This window comes from Pimephales promelas, chromosome 6, assembly GCF_988280905.1.
Source record: "Pimephales promelas chromosome 6, fPimPro1.hap1.1, whole genome shotgun sequence".
NCBI classification, from domain to species: domain Eukaryota; kingdom Metazoa; phylum Chordata; class Actinopteri; order Cypriniformes; family Leuciscidae; genus Pimephales; species Pimephales promelas.
The window spans coordinates 14,611,619-14,633,389 of NC_142774.1; the positions used below are offsets into that span (position 1 = coordinate 14,611,619).

Consider the following 21,771-nt stretch of genomic DNA (forward strand, 5'->3'; position numbering starts at 1 on the left):
AAAGCACACACACCACAATCCTCCTCCAGAAAGTGGAAATAATTAGGTCAAATGATCACATGACTTGTACAGTAAAGACTTACAGAATAGCTCCAGATTGAGATGCACCAGGTCAGCACTTCACAAGAAACCTGCACTTTAACAATGGAGAAAAGAGAGAGAGAAGTCAAAAAACAAGTCGCCTATTATGGTGTAGCTTGTTGTTATCCTCAACTTTACCTGGCATGCTGTTCCGGCTGGGAAAACTTTGCCAAATGCCACGCCAAAACAGATAAACGTGGCCTTTAATCTTCAATGTAGGGAATTCCCAAACACTGGCTAGCAGCACTTTATTTTACACTGTTATTGTCTCTCTGACTGTCTTAAGAGTTATGACCTATTGTATTGTTTTTTTTAGATAAGAGCGATCAGAACTCTATTGTCAATTCCAGTATGTGGAACGATGGGGGTTTTCCCTCAGCTCTAGTCCATCCTCAATGAAAAGATCTTCATGAGTGATTACAAACTACACCATCTCATCTCCGATCTTTGATTACTCTTTAATAAACCCAGCTCTCGATCTCTCTCTGACCCTTTTCTTGTCCAAGTCTTAAGACAGTTGTTGTTATATTCAGATGAATATGGCGAGCGGACATACTTGAATAATTACATTTATCGAACACAACTTAAATTTAATTCCCAAATTTCCTAATGTTGTTTTTTTTGTGTGTGTGTGTGTGTGTGTGTGTGTTTCAGAGAGAAAATATGTGTATTGATATGCATGCAGTCATCTTGTGTAGTTGTTCTCATTCAGTCGAAACAAGTAAACTTCATGTTGAAAGTACAAAATGAATCTGGTCTCAACCAGAAATGTCTTACTAAAAAGATTTTACATAAATGAGGCAACTCCAGGATTGCATCATGGGGGAGAAAAAGTAGGCAGACTCACAGAAGCACTTCCAGGAGATTTCCCGGACAAACGCGTGTTGATTTTTTTTTTAATTATATAAATACATATATTTCAATTAAGTGAATCATTTTACTACATATTTTTCCATTTTAAACGTAAATAATTTATTTTATGATAACATTTCAATTTTATATGACCACACTAAAATATTGTTTACTTTTTTTTTTCACTTGTTGGAGGAAGTGTTAATGGCAGTACAAACTGCCACGGATACCTATGGACTTTTAAAGAACTAGATCTTTTTATTTTTATTTTTTTTAGATGTCAGTCTACACATGCGATGGCCATCGGTTATGCTAATCTAATTTTAGTAATTGATTTTATATTTACGTTCTAATTGGCAAGTATAAAGTTATTGCCTGATAAAATTAGCTTTATAAACCAGGCACTAAATTTATACTTGCCATTGAGAATGGCATGATGGTGTAAATATGTGTTTAAATATATGATCAATTACTAAAATGAGATCATCTCTTCCAGAACAAGACACGCAACAGTCTCTCTAACCTGTTATATGTTTCTTTGTTACATGCTAAAAGGAGGTAGGCGTTTACCACAGCGAAAAAGTTTTTTTTGGCAGGAAGTAAAGAAAAAAAAAAGCCCTACATAAAACAAAGTTTGATGATGACGGATAGTGACAAAAGTTCCCTTTCTGTGGGAGTTGTAAGTTTAGAAATAGTCTGTCAAGTGGTTTCAAAGCTTAAAAATATGCCCTCCCTCCCATTTTAAAATGTAATACCAATACATTTCTTGAAGAGTGAGGTAATCAGAATTTTTGTTGCACTTTTAAAGTGAAAGCCAAAATCATGTAAATACATCTAAATTCTCTGTCACTTTAAATGCCAAGTTAAATCGAACTTTTTATTTCAGCGTTTGACGAATGGAGTCACAAGAATGTATCAGGGCAAAGTTTAGCTCAAATGAAGAATTGTCAGAAAAACTAATTGATTAGTACTTCTATCAAACAATATGAGTCACCTTTGAAGGGCTGCCTTTCTGACAAGGTAATGATAGATTTATAATTAAAAGAGAAATAAAACAAAAGTTGTATTAGTTTGATGGACTTTTCCCTTGAAATAACTTGAAATGGAGAATCGTGCACAATAAGACCAGGAACATTTAGAAACTCTATTTTAATTTCATGTTGACTTTAACACACCCTTCATGGGATGGCGGGGATTTTCCGCCTCTATTTGTTCTTATCAAAAACAGCCGCCAGCATACACATCACCTTCATCTCAATATGGATTCAGAAGGGCATGCTTAGTTGAAATAAGTAGTGTTAAATGATAAAATCTGAAATACTTTTAAGTTATTTTCACCTTCATACACTTACCTCTCAGCAGAAACAATAACACTGCATAGACCCCATACAATGAAGCTCATTGATTGCAGTGGAGACGATGGTTTTACTGATAAGTGAAAATATCAGCCTGAACCGGGATTGTACCTGCCACACCCTGGTAATAAGGAAAGAGGAAAGAAAACAAAACAAATTAAATCTCAACTATTTATAATGACTTTACCTCAAATTGAGCAAATTATCCCAAATGTTTGGATAACTATCATCACTGTTATTATTTCTAAAAGTGTTAGTTCACCCAAAAGATAAAAAGTGTCATTAATGTCGTGCCAAACCCATTAGACATTTGTTTATTTTCAGAATACAAATGAAGATATATTAAGAGATCCAACGCAACTATCACTTTCAAGGCCCATAAAGATTTTTTTTTTTTTTTTAACAAACAAAACACTCGCATTGCTTCTTAAAATTGGGGTGGAATCACTGTAGTCACATGGATTACTTTAACTACCTTTTCGGGGCTTGAATGTGGAAGTTGCGCTAGATATACATGGACGGATGGAAATCTCAGATTTCATTAAAAATATCTTGTATTCAGAAGGTCTTTTCTTGTGATCTTAGAAGGTCTTAGATGTGGAACAAAATGAGGATGAGTAATTAATGACAGATTTTTTTGGGTGAACTAACCCTTTAAGTATGCAGATACAGCCAGTGTAAAACCGTAAACACTGAGTGAAACAGTTGTGGAGTTTCACACGCATCCGTTCTTACCAGAACGAGGGGACGGACCCGTTGCAAGGTGCCAGGTCATGCAAATTAGGGTGTTATGTACTGTAGCTCCTGTTATGTTGATCTGCAGTTGGCTCAGTATTTCCCCTTGATTGGATAAGGTTAGGGATTTGGTAAGTGTTACAAGATGCAGATGGGAAAAAAAAAAAAGACAACTGACACAGAAATGTCCTGCCACTCTACTGTATTCCATCTTTCAAAAAGAAAGACAAGATTTTAATATTACTTAACAATATGTTAAAAAGTAGCCAGTCCGGCTTCAGTGTTAATACAATATACACTCTATAACAGATTGATAGTGTGAGTATTGTTCTTTTCGATTCAATTCTGAAAGTATTCTGATACAAGCTTGGTACAAGTTGGAAAAAAAAAACAAATAAAAATAAAAAACAAAAATAAAATGGTAACTTGAACAAAGTTGTTACTCAGAACAAATTTAAGTGGAACTGACGTGAACATTGTCAAGTATTAGCCATTCCCCCGATAAAGGGAGCGATAGGGGACAATGACATGAAGCTGACCAGTCCGATTCTCTTGACGATGAGGTGTGAGGAAGTGCAGTGCTAGGTGCAAAGGTGAGCAAAGCCACAGTTGATTTGAATAAAAGGATCTTTTTTTTTTTCATATTCATCTTTTTTCTTTGAGCATGTCATTTGCAGTGTCTTCATCCAAATGTACAGTACATAAAAGCCAGAGAAAACCCAGAACATGACACACAGATCTAAGGGAAAAGGCCCACTCACTGACAAAAAGTTCAGAAGCTTTTTAAAAGAAAGTGGAAACCAAAATAACAGGGATAAACTTATAGAGTAGTATTTTGGAGTTGTTTTTTTGACTTCGCTCTTTTTTTTTCTCTCCAGAAGTACTGCAGGAATAAAAGCCCGTTTTGGGTTTTTTGCAGAACCCAGAGCAACAAGGAAAAGGCAAGGCGGCATGGATAATGTAGGCCAGGGGAGCGGTTGAAGCATAGCAGCACTGGGGTCAGCAATCAGTCTGTAGAAATGTGGGAGAGAGAGAGAAGAAACCAGAAGAACGCTTATCAATTCCTGTCATTGTCTCTGGAAGACCCATTAGTGGGCAGCAAACGTGGCCTTCTTCAAGCTAAAATTGGACCAGTTGATGGACAATCTCTGCCTCGTCTGTCGTGCAGAGTCCAAGCAGAACCTGTGGAAAGGATGAAGAATATATTAATTGGGGAAAAAAAGTCACGAATACTTAACAGAGGTGAGGTTACATTTACCATTGCTTAGCAAAATTCCAATTGGAAAAATACAGTTATTCCAATAGGGAGTTTTGTGTAAGGAGGGAAAAGTTCCCCAATGATTTGAAAGTGTCTATGTATAAGCAGACCTTTATACATGCTATTAAAGGGATAGTTCACCCAAAAATGAAAATTCTGTCAGTATTTACTCACCCTCATGTTTTTCCAAACCTCTATGTGTTTATTTGTTCTGCTGAACACAAAAGAAGATATTTGGAAGAATGTTTTAATCAAACAGATCTCATTCCCCATTGACTGTCAATGGGGAATGAGATCTGTTTGATTAAAACATTCTTCCAAATATCTTCCTTTGTGTATAGCAGAACAAATAAACACATAGAGGTTTGGAACAACATGGGGGTGAGTAAATACTGACAGATTTTTCATTTTTGGGTGAACTAACCCATTAACAATGGACCTGTTTATGCACGTGAAATTTCGCTAATGTGACCGCACTTCAAAATATTACTGAATACTATCAAACAGCACCTTTTAAAATATTCCACCTCACGTTCGGTCTCGTCCATGTCTACGCTGTCCAAATCAATGTCTTTGGGCAGAAACACATCATCTGTTGGACAATAAGAGAATTCTGACTTGTTCAGAAGGGAACAAATTGTAAAACATTCGTTTGATCTTTTATCTTCAGACAATTCGTCAGTTCGCACTCACCTATTGAGTTATTCATCTTGTCTGCTTTTTTCTTCTTATTCTTCTTGGGTTTGCTTTTAGGCTGAGGGGACTCGTTGTTTGGGACTTTGCCATTCTGCTGAGGAGGATCTAAAGCTGAAGATTCGATAATGGGAGAGTTCCTCTCGTCTTTCCCTCCATTCTGTTGCTTTTTCCCATTAGTCCTCTCTTCCCTCTTGATCTCGGTCACTGACTCCTCTGAAGCTCTCTGCTTGGCTTTGGTGTCAGTTTGAGGGCTGGCCGCATTCCCCGCTTTGGGAGGCTCTGGAGCTTTGGAGGTCTCGGCTGGCCTCTTTGTGGCTTCACCGTTGGTTTTGGAGCCATTTGTTTGCTGTTTGGGTTTGACCTTGGACTCTGTGTGGGAGGTGGTGCCATTCTGGAGGGCAGGAAAGTCTAAGGGTCTCTCTTTGCAAGTCTTTGGGCTTGGCTGTTGCGATGGGCCATTATTCCCATTGGTAGGTAATTCAGGTTCTAGACGAGGCTCCTTAGGACCGAGGCGGATGAGACTGTGCAGTAGCTGCGTTTTGCCGTTCTGCATGTTCTTTTCTAAAACGCTCTGTGCTGTTTGCTGAAGAGGCTGAGGGTTGTTGGTTGTTGGGACGAGAGAAGGAATTTCAGACTTGGTCACCTCCTTGGCTTTATTGTCTTTCTTTTTCTTCTTAGATGCCCGCAAGTGCTGCATTTCCTGCAGACGAAGCAGCTCCTGCTTCAGTGCCTCCTCCTCCTCCTGCTGCTGCCTTCTCTGTTCCTTTAAAAGCTGTTGCTGCATCTCCAGTTCCCGAGCCTCTGCCTCAAGACGGGATTTCTCCTCCAACTGCACCCAAACAAACCCCCCAAGACAGTGAATCTCATGACAACCCACATAAGATATACACACACATGATCCCACATATATATTATATTATTGGGCCGATCACTGATAACGAAAAAGCAGTATTGGCTGTTGCGATCACCGAAAGAAATGATACTATTCCAAATGTATTTTAAGTATATATATATATATATATATATATATATATATATATGTATATATGTATACATGTATATATATTTATATATATATATATAAAAAGAGATACGAGTACCAGGAATTGACAACGCATTTATTGGTAAGTAACAACTTAAAAACGGCACTCCTGTGAAAGAAATAAAAATAAAAAGCAGAACAATCTTTATCAACAAAGAAATCGTATGTAAACCACTTATCACTAAATCATTAATCATACTAAATCTACTGAAGAGCACGGAGTGTAATTAACATTAAGAACTGTAAGGACTTTCTTCAAACCATCCCCTGGGACTTGAACACACACACACACTCACCCACTTACTCCAGTGGTATCGAGTTATAAGTGACGTATAGTTTCACTGAAGAATGTGGCAGGATGTGATGCTGAACAGAGAGAAGGACACTTCTTTTGTTTAAAGACATGTAACAAAATATATTCAATGTGTTTCTATGTATGTGTGTTTCCCCATGTCACAGTGAAATAACTTTGTTGCAGAAAGGAGAAATAGAAAAACCATCTTTAGGCATTTTAATTAACTGTCACTTGCCCGTATACGGGCAACCTAACTTTACTTCACTATATTACTATTAAATCCTAATCTAGTCATGACAAACTATATATCGTTGGAAAGGTCTAAGACTCCTAAATAGATATTTTATGTCTGTTTTTTTCTTATAAATTATGAATGAACAGTAATATATGAATATATGACAAGAGTGCGCCTCAAAAAAAAAAGCGAAAAAAAAAAACAACGTCATTACAGGAGTTTCTGACCTTTGTCACAAAAAGTCGACGCACACACTTTTAATAATTGAAACTTTGGTTTTTAGTGCTAAAATTTCATATAAAAAAAATTAGTATTTGTCAATAAAAAAAGATAAAATTATATTTATATATTTTATATTTTATTATTATTATTATATCATATTTTAGTAGTTATCATAAATTAGGTATCATTTGAAAGCTTACGAACTCAGAATTCATCCTGTGAAAACCGTTTTGAAATTGGACGTTGCGTTACCATAGGAATGGTACTTTTTTATTAGGCCCCTCCCCTTTTGGGCATCATCTTTCATAATGTATTATGAAAACCTTTTCTAATCTTGACAAAACACATATTGTCAGAAAGGTCTGAGTCTCAAGGTTCCATATTTAGTGACAGAAAGTGATATTTGGATAGAAATTTATTAATTTGTTATGGCAAAATGCATACAATTAAATTCAATGGAATTCAATGGCATTTTTGGTACTACACCTAAACAAAATCTCATGGGAACTTCAATTTTTGTGATATCAACTTCAAATTTGGAACACAACTTGGTTAGATATATAGCTTTCATTTTATAGTAAAACATTTTGTAAAATACATTTCATATTAAAAAAATATATTAATAAAGTATATTTTATTTACTGTAAATTATAACTTCCATAACTTTTTCATAGTTTAATTTTTTGAAGTGCTTTCAATTTAGTAATAATCTGATGATGCATTCTTGAATTACAACCATTTGAGTTTGTATAGTACATTTTAATGTCAATTATCAAAAAGGGGGGTGACAGGTAAAGGGTTAAATATCACTGTATCTCTTTGACTTTCATGATGTTTGATACCTAGAAAATGCTCATTGAATGAACAACCCAAATATGCATAAAAATATTAAGTAATTGTATTTTTAATATGTTTTACCACCATTGAAGATCAAACTGTTTAAACTATAAATCGTCCTTGAACACACCCTCCCATGGGGTGCGCGTTCTCTTAGACAGAGGGCAATAAACCGGGAGCTCCCGTGTGCGACTCCCCCACTCTCCGATTGGCCCAGACGACAGGTAAAGGTTGGCTGTGTCCAACGTGATAAAGGTAAGCGCGCCGCTCTGCCCTACCCTCTCTGGTATTTTCCATGTCGTCAACAGGTAATCCTCACGGTTTACAGATCCGATACGATACTGGATCTTTTCTTTTCTTTCCTTTCTAGTCTAAAGTTTGTTTTTCTGTATTCAACTCTTTTCACTTCCCAAACATCTGTTCAAAGACTCGCGCCGCATGCCACGTGACACCCCACGGAACAAAGGATTCAGCTCACACACGCGGCTAGACAATGCAGGCCGCTCAAGGAACGCAGCAACACATGAGAATCCTTTCATATGCAAGTAAATTTGGGTTACCCAGTTTTCTGAGCATTAAGAATGTGTTTTTCGTGTTGTTTCAGAAAGGTGATTGTCTGGGTGAATTTACCAATGCTCCGTCCCCCTCTCTCTTTCTCTCTCTCTCACTTTTACACGTTCGTCTAGACTTCTAGTGTTCGTTTCGTCTTGTTTAATGTTTGTAAATACATGTATTACTGTAACGTAATAAATGCTTAAGTAGTTCTGCCTTATTAAATGCATTATATTCATTTTGATTGATTTACTGTCTGCTCATTATACCGGTCCCTGAGATGACGATCAAAGCTACGAGCTTTACAGAATCAAAGATACCTTAAAGGGTATTTGTTTATAGAGCAGGAAAACTAATTATTGTGGCCACGGAATTAATTTTCATAAACTCTATAAGTCAATTGAGCTAATTAATTTCACCTGTTTTGTAAAACGTGGCCCGTGTAATTAATCGCAATTAATTTGTGGTTAATAGCAGAGATACACATGCATGCATACAGGTAAAATGACAAATCATCCCTTATCGGGAGATTTATTAACATGTAAGACTGGTCTGATCCAAATCTTTATGAATAATTATTAATTATCAATTATGAATTATGATATGCAAATTCCCCATTGATCAGACTAAAACAGAGTCCTTACAAGGACAAAGACAGAAGCAGGAATATTAGGCTGGTGTCACTTTAAGAACGATTGTAGGGATTCAATATACTCATTTCCCAACTGTTTATGTTCACTTAACTGACTAATCACCAAGCTGGGCATTTTAACATGCCATCTATGTGATTTTAACCATTTAGGCTTATGTCCCACTCTGTCTCCGATCACATCACAGAAGGTTGCTTGGGGAATGGGAACAGTATATACCTCTCAGGTTTAAACATTTCAAGTGTTACTCTTTTGGCATAGGTCGATTTGCTTAAGGCCGTCTGCCGGAAACTAGTTATTTTATTTGATAAAGCTTTAAATATGGATATTTTTTTTTCTTACACGAACACATCGCTTCACTTCAGAAGGCCTTTATTAACCCGCCAGAGACGTTTCGAACACTTTTATAATGGATGGATAGGGTTTGATGGAATTCCCCCCCAAAAAATATACCCATTATAAGGCTTGGAAGAGCCAGGACATTTTTTTTATATATATATAACTCTGATTGTATTCATCTGTCATATACACCCTACAATGGCTTCAGGGTGAGCAAATTATGGGCTAATTTTCATTTTTTGGGTGAAATATCCCTTTAATTGCTCTTTTAAGTAGAGCGCGTCATGCAGTTTAGCAACAGTAGACTGTATTTACTGACGATCACTTATCTAGCTGATTTGGATGTTAAATTTGAGCTTTTAGGGTGGAAAGAAAGCCACTGTGAAGGAAAGAAATTCTCAAAAAATGTTTAAATAAATAAATAGCACACCTCTAGTTTCTTACGGTCATTTCTGTGGTTGCAATGTCTCTGCTCTACACAAAGACATTGCAAATGAATTGTCATTTTTCCAGATGCTTGATAGAACTGTCAGAGAGTTTATGCAGTGAAGGAATTTTAACTGTGCATAAAAAAAATGAGTTTTGCATCTGATCTGCTTTTCAGAACAGCCTTTATAGAGACCACCGATCAAACTATACAAAGCCATTATCGGTACCTGATCAATCAGAGCACCCATATACATACATCCTTTTATTCTTTATTATGATCTCAGCACAGCATTATTGCATTTATGTATTTTTGCATAAATTAGCAGATACAGACAAAAAAAGCATGATATGAGTTTACCTTCTTCTGTTTGTGGCGGGCACGTTTGGCTGCTTTGGAGCTGGTGACAGGTTTGTTGTCTGCACTGTTGATGAACTGTAGCAGGTCCTCTACCTTGCGATGGTCTTCCACCCCATCACGCTCCAGCAGCAATTCTTCCTTCTTAGGCTGTTCCTCCTTCCGCTTAGTCAGCCTGAGTCTCAACTTCTCCCGCATCTCTGCATAGTTCCTACTGGTGGGTGCGGCAGGAGGCTACAAACCACAACAAACATCAGTATTTAGTTTATTTATTCACGACACTTTCTATGGTAAACGCTTAAAATGAACCGCTTCCACAAATATTCCATTAATAGGGGCTGATTGACAAAAGCACTGGAGCATTCAAAACTGATTTGGTGCAGGAAACAAGAGCATGTACTGATCCATCAGACATTGAGAACACCACACTGATTAAAAAGCTCTGAGAACACCTCAAAGTGACTGACTGTAACTGAAATAGAGCTGGCAGTTCTGATGTATACAGTGTGTATGAGCAGAAAAGTGTCAAGTTATAGAGATTTTACTATACTGTGGTAAATCTGTGAGTAAGGACTGCTTTATGATAATGTTCAAGTGACAGAAAAATTTTACTTTCCATCATGTTACAATTCTTGCAAATACAGATAAGCCACTTACTGGTCGATTATGTTATAACCGAAAAATTGAACATCAATATTCTTTCCAATTCTCTAAACAAATTCCAGTAAATCACTATGTCTCTTGTGTATGTTCTGTTTTAATTTAGTTTTCACTTTGTTCCTAGTTTGTTTCCACATTTGTTAATTAGTTTCCAGTCCATAAAACCACAAACCAGTTACTCAGCATGTTTAAGCGCTGGGTTTTCCTTCGTTTCTTGTCTAGTATGGTAAATATCAGTATTAATGTGGTTATGTTTCCTGTATCTCCTAAGTTTTTTTTTTTTTTTTTTCCATTGTTCTGGAATTCCCTCCACTGTGCGCTTCATTGAAGCAGGAGCAGCAATCTCTCAAGGACCACACCTGAGAATTTTTAGAAGTGGCGTGTCACACAAACTTTCCTGAGCATTCTTCTGGGCGTCTTCTTTTAGACCAGCTTGAACGAAAGCAGGCCAGCCCGATGTGGCTCTTGGAGGACCTTCAACTTGTTTGTGGAGTGGGTGCTGGCGAACAACTGATCAGCGTTCACCATTGGAAGACATCAATAGCCCCACTCCGGACTCCGAGCCCAGCCAGCCATCACCCAGTGGCACCGCCATGAAACCAGAGCCCATCGTAGAAGGAGGGCTTGAGCCTACCGTGATGCATGAGCCAGCGCCAGAGAAAAGGACTAAGCCAACCATCGCCCCGGAGTCCGAGCCCCATTGTGACTCTGATTAAGTACATGAACTGGCTAGATCATGTGCCGTCAAGGGACTGCTAGATCAGTTCGAGGGTATGGATGTAGACCCTGCCCACACCCCCACTGCTAAGGGTGAGCTGCTGCTGATCTCTGGCAGCTATTTTGATTTGGAAGAGGATATTTCCCTTATTCTCATGTCCCCACTGGGTCTGCCCAGCTCCAAGTATCCTCTATCTTTGCCGGTTCCCGTCAGCTCACCAGCCGTGGCTCCACATGAGACAACCATCCTTATGGCTCAACCGGGCCCCCTCATCACTCCGGCACTGCCTTGGTCAGATGTTGCTCTTTTAGTTACTTATATCTAACCAAGAAATAAAACTCTTTGATATTTAAAATCTCTTTTACAAGAAGGACCTGGCCAAGACAGGCAGCACAGTTAAACATAAAAACATAATGGATTAATTCACATATACAAAGAATGTACACAAATCACTCAAAACAAATACAATCAAGTAAATCTGAAATCAAATCCTCTAAAATAACGATTCCAATTCTTTTAAGCATAATTTATCTTGTAACTGGTTGGTACAAGATAAATTTAAGCAGACGTTTAAATATTTTTAAAGAACTTTTTAATGACATACGGCTTTAAGTAAGAGTGAGGCAAACCCAAAATAATTATATAAATATGTACCAGTGTTTGAGTCTATGAGATTACAAAACAGGCCTTTCAACCCGAGAGTACAATAATAGAAGTTGTAGTGTTTGAGTTTATTGCCATATCCGCATCACCAGCAATTGCATGACAAATACATAAACATTTGACAAAATAACGTCATAAGTACAATAATGAAAACTTTAAATAATAAAATATTTCTATAAAAGATTCTTCAAAATGTACTTGTGCTAAAAATGTGTTTTTTGTGTGTTAAAAAAATCTGGATCCATAAATAAGTCCTTCAAAGTTTGCTTCACCCTGCAATAAATGCCCATGAATCAGTCTAGTATGGCAAATCGGGCACCTTGAGCTCCTTTCACACAGCAATTCCGGAAAAAAAGCACGGATGTGAATGTGTCTCGGGATTTGTCCAATTTGATTTTGGTTCATTCACACTGCCAGTGATTTTCCGGAACCGGTAAAAGACATGTGATGTCAGAATGTGACTTGTAACTTACGCGTCGAACAATCTCAGCTTCAGCGAGGATAGTAAGGAGCTCCCTGGTCTCTGCTTCACTCCAGTTAGCAGACATTTTTTCGTTCTTTCTTTGTTGATGACGACTACACACTTTCTTCTAAGAGCTACAGATTCGCACGATAACTACGTCTTTGTGATGGCATGCGTGTCATCATTACTACGACAACATCCCTTACGGCATTATTCCTGGCTTTTGATCGTACAGGGCACGTTCCGAGATTGACCCCGGCAATGTTACTAGGTCCCCATCCGGCATCGATCCCAGCGTCAATCCCGGGACAGGCTCGCATTCACACAGAAGGCACTCAAGAAATTTTACAGCAATTTCCCAGGATCAATGCGCCTTTGTAAATACAGCTTGGTCGTGTCTTGATTTAAAAGGGTACATCTTTTCCCAACCACAGAATTTATTTCAAAATAATTTGTTATTTATCTACCCATTCTGCTTGCCCTTTCTGTAACGTATATTGGTTAATTAAGGGATTTATCCAGAGTACAATAAACAATAGGTAAGGGCTTTTGAATTAGTAATAAACCTTAATGCTCTATGATATACAGAATCCAACACCTGTATACAATGCTTAGGCGCCTGAAAATAAATAATATCACAACAATTCATCACTGACCAAAAAGTAGCTGCAACCAATCTCTTCCTTGTTTCAAAAGTAAGATAGGACTTAACTCTAAAGAAAAAATTCAATTGAACAAAAGGCCCAAAAGAGAAGAAATCATCAACTAAAAATCACAGATATTTATATTGAGAATCTATTTCAATCATCGAACCTTGAAGATTAGTAATTGAACTTGAATTTGAGAGTGCAGACTTTATTTGAAAACATCATGAGGCATTTTTCCAGACAGAGATTAACCCTAGTCCTGAACTAAAATGGCATTTTAAACCAGATCAAGACTAAAGCTTCTCCAGGAATAAATTGACACTTAAATTAAACCTACCAGGAGGCAGTTTTAACTTCAGATTAACACTGTGTTAGATACATACTCCATGCTGGAGACTCTGGTTCGAATCCTGCTCAGAGTGGGTAGGGTAAGAAACTGAGTTCGCTTATAACATTTTTGTGGGAAAAAATGTTTCTTGAGGGAACGCAAAACATTTGCGAGAAAACGGAAAAGCATTGATAAATATATTTTTTTTCTCCCATCTCATATTTTTTCCTTTCAGCATGTCCCTTTAGTTTAGGGATTTACTTTGTAGATTCCGCAGCTGATGTGTATGTGTACAATTTTTATTTGAGTTTTCCCTTGTTCAGTAAAGCTTTTTTGATTTTCATGTCTGATTATCACAGCTTAAATTAATCTTGTTTTAGTTCAGCAGGGGCATAGCAGCCATTGTAAAAGTGGGGGGTGGGAGGTGGGGACAAAAGCTGTATGGTGAAGTGACCCAGAGATCAGTCCTTCCGGAAAAATGCTGAGTTTTTTTTTTGGTGATTGTTGTGGGCAAAAATCCTTGATTATGCAAGGCACGTTTTCTTAAATTGCGGGAACTTCCAAAAACTGTGGTTTGATGAAAAAGAAAGAAAAACGGATTCCTCCAACACCCTGTTCTCACTAGGCTCTCCCCTGTTCAGGACTTCATAGTCCAGGTGTTAGTAATCTGTACTAAATCTGTGTTTAAGAAAGCCATTTTTAAGCCAATATTAACTACTCTAAATTAAGGGCTACTAGTGTCTTAATTTAGATCCGGTCCGGGAAAAGAAGTTTAGATTTTAAGTTTTTAAGTCCGCAGTGCTCCGTTGCACAACCCTTTCAGCTCCATCTGGCTCTGACTTCCCTCCGACTCCAATCCCATCGGCTACACCTCAGTTCTCTGGTACCACCTCGGACACTTGTCACTATGACTTCACCTCTGCCTCCAGGACCTCCAGGTGTCCCCGGTCCCATCGGCTCCCTAGGACTCCACTTCATGCCTCATCTCCATCAGTCATTTCCCTGGTGTCAACAGCTAATGGCTCCTCCCTCCATCAACTCCGCAATGGGCTCCCACCTGTGTACTCCTTCCCATGGCTCTTGCTTCTCCCACCATCATCTACACTTGTCTCCTGCCCTTCACCTGTTCCACGTCCTTCTCCAAGCAGTTGTCAGTGTGAAGACGCGCCTTTCCAAGGCGTAGTGACATGTATGTTCTGTTTTAGTTAAGTTTTTTTACTCTGTTCCTAATTAGTTGCCGTTTGTTAATTAGTTACCATAGTCCCTAATTCCACAATTCTGTTTCATGCTGATTACCCTGCCCTTGAGTTTTCCTTAGTTCTTTGTCTAGTATTGTCAACATCAGGATTAATGTGGTCATGTTTTCTGTACTCAGCATTTTTTTTCTGTTGAGGATATATGCATTTATTGCTCCTGAATTCACTTCATCGTGCGCTTCATACAGGCACCAGCCGTGACACTATTATTTCATGAATAAAAACATTAAAAACTAAAATCAACTGTTTTAAATGCTACAGACGAATGTAGGCATCACAACATTATAATGTGCTATATCCAAAATGAGATTTGCTAAAGATTACATTTAACACTGATTAAATTATAGGTGTTTTTAAAAGATCAACCAGTGTTAGATGATAGCATGGCAAAGATAATTTGACGTAAAAACAGGGAAGTGAGAAAACCAATTAAATATCCAAAACTACTGCATATCCAATATCAACAGATACTACAGATAAAAAAGCTTGAATATCAGCAGACAATCAAAATACTAATGTTTATTATAGATAACACAAGTATGTAATATATTATTATTATTATTTATATTATTAATTATTTTTGGTGAAAGCGTTTCCTTACCCCTCCGTGACCGAAGAATTCACAGTAGCAGCAGTCACAGTACTTTCCTTCCTTCTGATTGGTTGAGGTGGAAGTGGATGAACTGTGCTCAGAGCTGCTGTCATCATCTTGGCTCTCCTCTCCTTCATATGGCTGATGCTCGTAGCCTCCGTTCCCTTCACAGCGATGACCCTCACAGTCTGGATCACTGGCAAAAACATTTTAAATGTGAGTATATTAACTCAATTCCAGCTCATATTCCAGTTTCTTTATTTAGTATTAAAAAGCTTGACATGCCATATAAATTACAACAGTCTATTTTTTGGATGATGGGACAGAAGGATCATCACACAGAAGGCATATTAACACTATAGATGATGCACTGACCTGCACACGCTATTTGGACCACTGATTAAACCTTCAACTGAGGCGGCTGGCTGCTCACCAGATGACAAGCACAGACTCTGATGGACATCCATGAAGACTGGAGTCTGAGTTACAGTCTTTGGAAAGGACTGGGTGCCTATACTTGGTAGGTGTGTGTTGGGGGAAGGAGGGTGTGAGGTTCCACTAAGAGGGGGGAGAGACGAGAGACTGGTGGGGCTATTCCTAGGAGCAACAGGAGTGGGATGTCTATGGTCCTCTTTACCTAAATTATGGAAAACTTCATCTAAAAAGAAAAAAAAAAAGGAAATTCAGCAAATGAAAGCAAAAATTCAATCTTAAGACTCATGATGGTCATTTAGAAACGTGAAAGTGATCATTACTCGACTGGACAGTTGTGGCGGCACTGGAGACAGAGGAGGTGGCAGAGGAAGTGGCCATCACCACTTCACTGGCCTCCATGAAGGCATCTTGGTAGTTGAAGAGACACTTTTTTTTGGCGCCGTTCTTCCTCTCTTTGCCATCTGGGGAAGGATGGGGGTTGACAGTGGGGACCAAACTGGAGGAGAGAAGGGGCACGTCGGGAAGAGGAGGACCCAGCATGTCACCTTTGACCGGGAGAAGAGTTTCAGTGGGTTTGAAGACAATAAAAGCCACTTGACACAATGCTTTTTGGTAATGTAGTGACCATTTAAATTTACATAAAATACTAATGTGTGGAGCTGAACTGAACAACTAGTTTGTTACTACAGTGATGTCACCCTCTTTTGGACACAGACAGCTCGCCTGAGGTGTGATGCTAGAAATTGCATTTTGACTCATTTACAAATTTTGATCTCTCTCCAAAAGCTTCTCACCACCAGTCTTGCGGTCTGAGGGAAACCCATAAATTATGGTCAAGAGAGCATGCCATTTAAAAGCAAATGCTTAACAAGGATAAAACACACCTTCTATGTGGACGACATTTTGGTAATGATGGCTGATGGAGAACCATTTTTGGTTCCTCAAAAAACCTTTCAGAGAACAGTTCTCAATTTTAATAATATGACGAATGTTGTTCCACTGTGCATTACAAAAGTTCCATTGATGATAAAGGTTCTTTATGGAACCATAGAAGCCAATTCAGAACTTTAATTTTTAAAGTAGATGTAAAAGTAAAATTCCAATCATCTTTACTTTTTATCGTAACGTATATCTGAGTGAAACAGCTTCTTAATCAAAATAATTTAGGACAGGGCTTGACTTTGTCCATCGTGAATTGATTAAATTTTTGGATCTCGTCAAAAGACGTGAGCAGCCTTTTAACGGCTATATCATGCTGACTCGATAGATTGTGTTATCTTAATGTTTTCGTTTTTATTTGTACACTTGACGCATTTGAAAATAGCCTAAATAATTCAACAAAACGAAAATAAACCTATACGTGGTCCTACAGCCTATTATTAGGATTGTTTTTAGGCTATTTGGGGTTTTTGTGTGTTGTTTTAAAACGTCTTGATTGTCAGGACGAAAGTTAACCCATAGCTTTGAAAGTAAAGAAGAATATAAAGCCTGTATAAACGAGAGCTTTTGTTGGGATTTTTAATTATGTGGCAGATAGCAGTTATATATTTGCAGCGTGTGGTGTGGTCAGGTGCGCGATTGTGACTGTTACTATAGACCTAGGACAGAGCTCCTCACTTTTTGCGGTTAAAAAAATCACTTAATTTTCAAAGAACTGTATTATTATTATAGTTTTATTTATTTGTGAAGTTTTTTCATTGTTGTTTTAAAAATGCTAAATGACAATTGTTTAAAAAATGTTTAATCAAAACATCACTTTTTTTTTTTTTTAGTCGACTTATCGTTGCGCAGGACAAGACTTTGGTCGACTAAGGATTTCTTTGGTTGACTACAGCCCTACTCATGTCAGTTAAAGGTTGCTGGAAAGGATGGATAATTGGCCAGTCCTCACACAGGTGAGGACATTATTCACATTATTAAAAAAAAGAGATGTTGAAAGTAGGGAAGGGGAGTTAATTTCATGGTTACTTTTAGAGTGTCCCTCTGAATGTAGTCTGAATGAGCTGATCACCAGACACATAATACCAGATCTAAATGGAGCCTTTCGATGGTTAAAAACACCTGAATTACTCGTACAGATTAATTCCTTTTAGTTTTACCATTATCTACGTTGAATTGTTCAGAACTTATTTAAAAAGGCTTGAGAAACTGACCAGGTAATGGCTCCTGGAGCAGCACAGAAGGGTTCCAGTTCTTCATAATGTGCGTGTCCCAGAGGTTCTCTAGTTTGAGCGAGGGGCATGGCAAAGAGCCGTTCCAGTCCCCCGCCGTGCTGAAGCAGCTCTGGTAGACATGCTCCGGTAGGGTGGGGTTGAACACTTGCTGCTTTCCGCCTGTGTGACTGGACGTGGGGGTGGGAGGGAGAGTCTAGAGAAGATGATGGGGAGAGATTTGGGATCATTACATGAAAAAAATTCAATGAATGTCCTTTTAAAATGATTTATCAGGAAATTCAGTGATTAGGAGACTGAAAATGTAACAGAAAAATGTAAAGTGGCATCATGTCATTGCTTGATAAGGGACATGCCCAGTAGGAAGTGAAATTTTGCACCTGTGCCTCTTTTTAAGATTATGATTTTTGATACAAGTCACCCCCCTTGTGGCTGGAAAAATAACACAAGTCCCTACAAGCTGGGAATTTCCTGTGCATGTGTGTGCGTGTCTAACCTTGCTGTGTGTGAGCGGAGGGGTGGAGTAGAGGGTGGGCAGCAGTGGTCTGGGCAGGTGGGAGAGGTTGTGCAAGGGAAGATGGCCGTGTATGTGGGGGTAGAGGTGGAGGGCAGGGTGGACTGCTGTCTTCTCTGAGAAGAACTGGTGACCCCCTGTGTGCAGCCTGCTGGTAGGCAGACAGGTGGAGCTCAGGCTGGAGGTGCTACCATCCCCGGTGCCCTGAATACAAACATGACACTCGCATGGATGTTGTACCTGATCCATCTAAATAAAAAAAGAAGAAGAGGTCACTTTTATTCAAGATCATTTACAGCAATACCTCCAAATGCAAACTACTCAAATCAATACTCTCTCCTTGACATTGTACTATTGCTGGATAGATATCATTAATTATTAAAAAGTTGTTAAATCTTTATGCCAAGGGGCAAATGTTTAAAGCGTAACTCAACCCCTGGTCAGAGCCTAACTCCACCCAGTGGCAATATTTGAAAACTGCTGGAAAGGTCGGCAGAGCCCAGCGGAGACAGAGGGGACGAACCGAGGGCTGAGCTGAGCGGGGGTGTGCACCTGAGACCCACAGTGACGGATTGATTTACAGCTGTCAGACTCCCAAAGAGTGGTCATTTGAAGTAGAGGACTTTTCACCCCCACCTACACCTGAAGTGGAGGAGGGTGAATTGTCTGTGGACACAGGGCCATTTCAATTTGACTGCGGTATAAACTGCAGATGATGTGAGCAAAGGGCATGGTGAGCTTGTGAAAGGGGGTTGGGTAGTGAGCCGCTTGCAGAGGATGCATACGTCACGCAAAATAGGAAAATTCAACTGCAGTAGCCACTGGTCAACCTAAAGAGGGCAGCACTGAGACATTTTTACACCATATATTGTAAAAATAAAACATGTTATAAACACTTTAAATGTCAAAACATTCACTCGAATCAATGAACAGCACTAATAAAGCCCTAGTCTTAGAGATCATTAACACACAAAAAAAGTTGTTTAAGGTTTAGTTACTCTTTAAAGGGGACATATCATGCAAAATCCACTTTTTTAGCCCTTAAAGGTGCCATCTGTAAAAATTGAGGTTAAAATATCCCAAAAATGAGCAACACGCATCAAAAGATTGAGAAGAAATAAGGTTGATGATGTCATTAAAAAACTGACAAGTAATAGTGCTGTCGAGATATTAACCTGAATTAGCATGCTAAATTACTAGCCCCGGCCCGGCAGGTGTCGTAATACCAGTTTCGACCATGGGAGGCGGTATGCGGGCGGGCAACGTTACCACCAGCCAAACTGCAGTACACGAGTAAGTCGCGTTTGCGCCAGCTTGTGTGTACTTGAACCTGACGTCAGTCCTGTGGAAAATACAGCCCACTACTACATTTCAGTTCAGGGAAGAGTTAAAAAAAAAAATGATTGGTCGATATTATGCATGAGGAATACATTTTGGTAAGTTGTAGCATACTGTATCTTTCAACAGTGTTCGTGTTCTTTTACCATTAGCTAGTAGAGATGATCGGTTCACGTGCGTTAGGGATCTGTCGTGTAAAGCGCCAATACTGTATTTATTGTTTGAATTGCGTAATAAAATGAACAGAATCTGAGAGCTGACATCGGTCTCCGTGTCCTTTTCTGTGCATGACAAAAATGTGTGGCGTGAAAGTGTGTGAAAAGTGTTGTGAGAGTTGGCAGCTCTGAAAGACGCTAGCTTGGTCCACATCAGGGAATTGCTGTCTGTCAAATTAATTCAAACTAATGATAAAAATGTAATATGAACAAATCGAATATCATAAAACTAGAAATAATAGCCTGGGCTTTAATTTTCCCATATCGTCGAAATGCACCGACTTGTCTATGAGACGGCCCTTATAATTTAGTATTGAGATGTTGTTCATTAAGTCTCTAATCTCTGAAAATCTCCAAATGCTCCACGTGAAACTGCGGTCTTCCAACCTTTTACTATCGCGTCAATTGATTTGATGAATATGCACGAGGCAGACAGAGCAACACAGCACTCGCCCATATTGTTTGAAGACATGAGAGAGCGCGTGGCCGTGGAGGTATTTCTGGAGGTATACTGCCCCCATCTGGTATGGAACATGTTGTATGATTTGATTTTAAATCCCATTTGGCACCTTTAAATGTATTTTGTTGTATATTTGGAGTGTTTATAAGTACAGAAAAGATCTTTATATTCTGTTTTGGTCATATTTTTCAACCTGTTCAGATTTTTTGAACAATTACGTCACAGTATTTGCAGCGGAACTGACAAATAAGGACATCGACTACCGGGCCAACACTTCGAGCAATCCGCCATTATTATTTCTCGCTGCGATTTTGTAGTCCAAGCTCAATGATGCAGAAGTTACGAGAGGGCAAGTCAAAATGTACGGCTGTTGGATGTAGTGACCTGAAGCACTTCAAGGATCCCCACTTCAACAACCTCCGCCAGTATAAAGAAGGGTTTGCCGATCGACTTTGTCTGAATGAGGGGTAAATTCCTTCTATCATTTATCTGCTGTGTTTGCTGATGCTTTTCTAAACGCAAGTTATCATATTATTATCAATACAGATTATTAGTAGTAAGATTAGACCGTAGTCATTTATCTTGTCAGTGTGCTTGTTTTAACAAGATAAAATAGTCGACTTTCACTAAAAACACAACATAGTTAACTTAACTTACATACCACTGCATCCATATGAAGACGTTGTTCGGCAGGTTCGTCGTCGTCTTTTTCAAATCGCTCGCTCTGGCTCGAATTTGTTAGGCTTGATGGACAAGTCTTCCGTTGTTGATATTTTGTTAACGTGTGAATAAAAATGTTCTTTGAAGCTATAGTAATCGTATATCTCTTATCAAACTACAATAATGGCCGAACGGGGGGAGTTGAACCGACCGTGAACTCAGCGACCTGGAGAGCGGGCGGTGCTGCTTTTTATTTAAACGGGACGAAATGGGTTGCTCACAGAAGCACATCAGAAAAGGGGTAGAAAAGGGGCCTGTTGAGCTATAATAATGAGGAATTCAGACCCAAGAATTGCAGTTATGCTTTATATAGACCACAAATGTATGATTTATAAGTAAAAATGAATGATTTAAAAGCATGATATGTATCCTTTAATATATAGTCCCTTAAAGCATATTTTCCTAAGCTCTACCTGTGTATGAGGGTATGATGGAGGCGGACAGTCGTTTTTCCCTCCAGAGAACAGGGAATCCTGGCCTGGAGGTTCTCCACCACACTCCCTCTCCCCCTCATCTCCTTCAGAGGAACTGCTACTGCTGCTGCTCCCCCGTGAAGACTGAGAAAATGAGAGAAGAGCGTTTAATACCACTGTTCATAGTCAAATGTCAAATGTTTCCAGTTGACAAATGTTTACTTTACACTGTTGGCAGCAACAAC

General features: G+C 38.8%; 1 protein-coding gene across 2 annotated transcripts in view; it reads right to left on the reverse strand.

Annotated features, from left to right (window-relative positions):
- Positions 1 to 3,208: 3,208 nt before the first annotated feature.
- The window catches only part of fam193a (family with sequence similarity 193 member A), a 38,313-nt gene continuing 19,750 nt past the window's right edge, over positions 3,209 to 21,771 (reverse strand). For both annotated transcript variants that reach the window (XM_039691102.2, XM_039691098.2), the window contains 10 exons: positions 21,527 to 21,670; positions 18,363 to 18,629; positions 17,849 to 18,062; positions 16,016 to 16,240; positions 15,636 to 15,918; positions 15,270 to 15,456; positions 9,937 to 10,167; positions 4,975 to 5,806; positions 4,792 to 4,873; positions 3,209 to 4,205 (listed from right to left, as the gene is read on the reverse strand). In XM_039691102.2, coding sequence (XP_039547036.2) covers positions 4,112 to 4,205; positions 4,792 to 4,873; positions 4,975 to 5,806; positions 9,937 to 10,167; positions 15,270 to 15,456; positions 15,636 to 15,918; positions 16,016 to 16,240; positions 17,849 to 18,062; positions 18,363 to 18,629; positions 21,527 to 21,670 — 2,559 coding nt within the window. In that variant the 3' untranslated portion in view covers positions 3,209 to 4,111. The remainder of the gene's footprint in view (positions 4,206 to 4,791; positions 4,874 to 4,974; positions 5,807 to 9,936; positions 10,168 to 15,269; positions 15,457 to 15,635; positions 15,919 to 16,015; positions 16,241 to 17,848; positions 18,063 to 18,362; positions 18,630 to 21,526; positions 21,671 to 21,771) is intronic.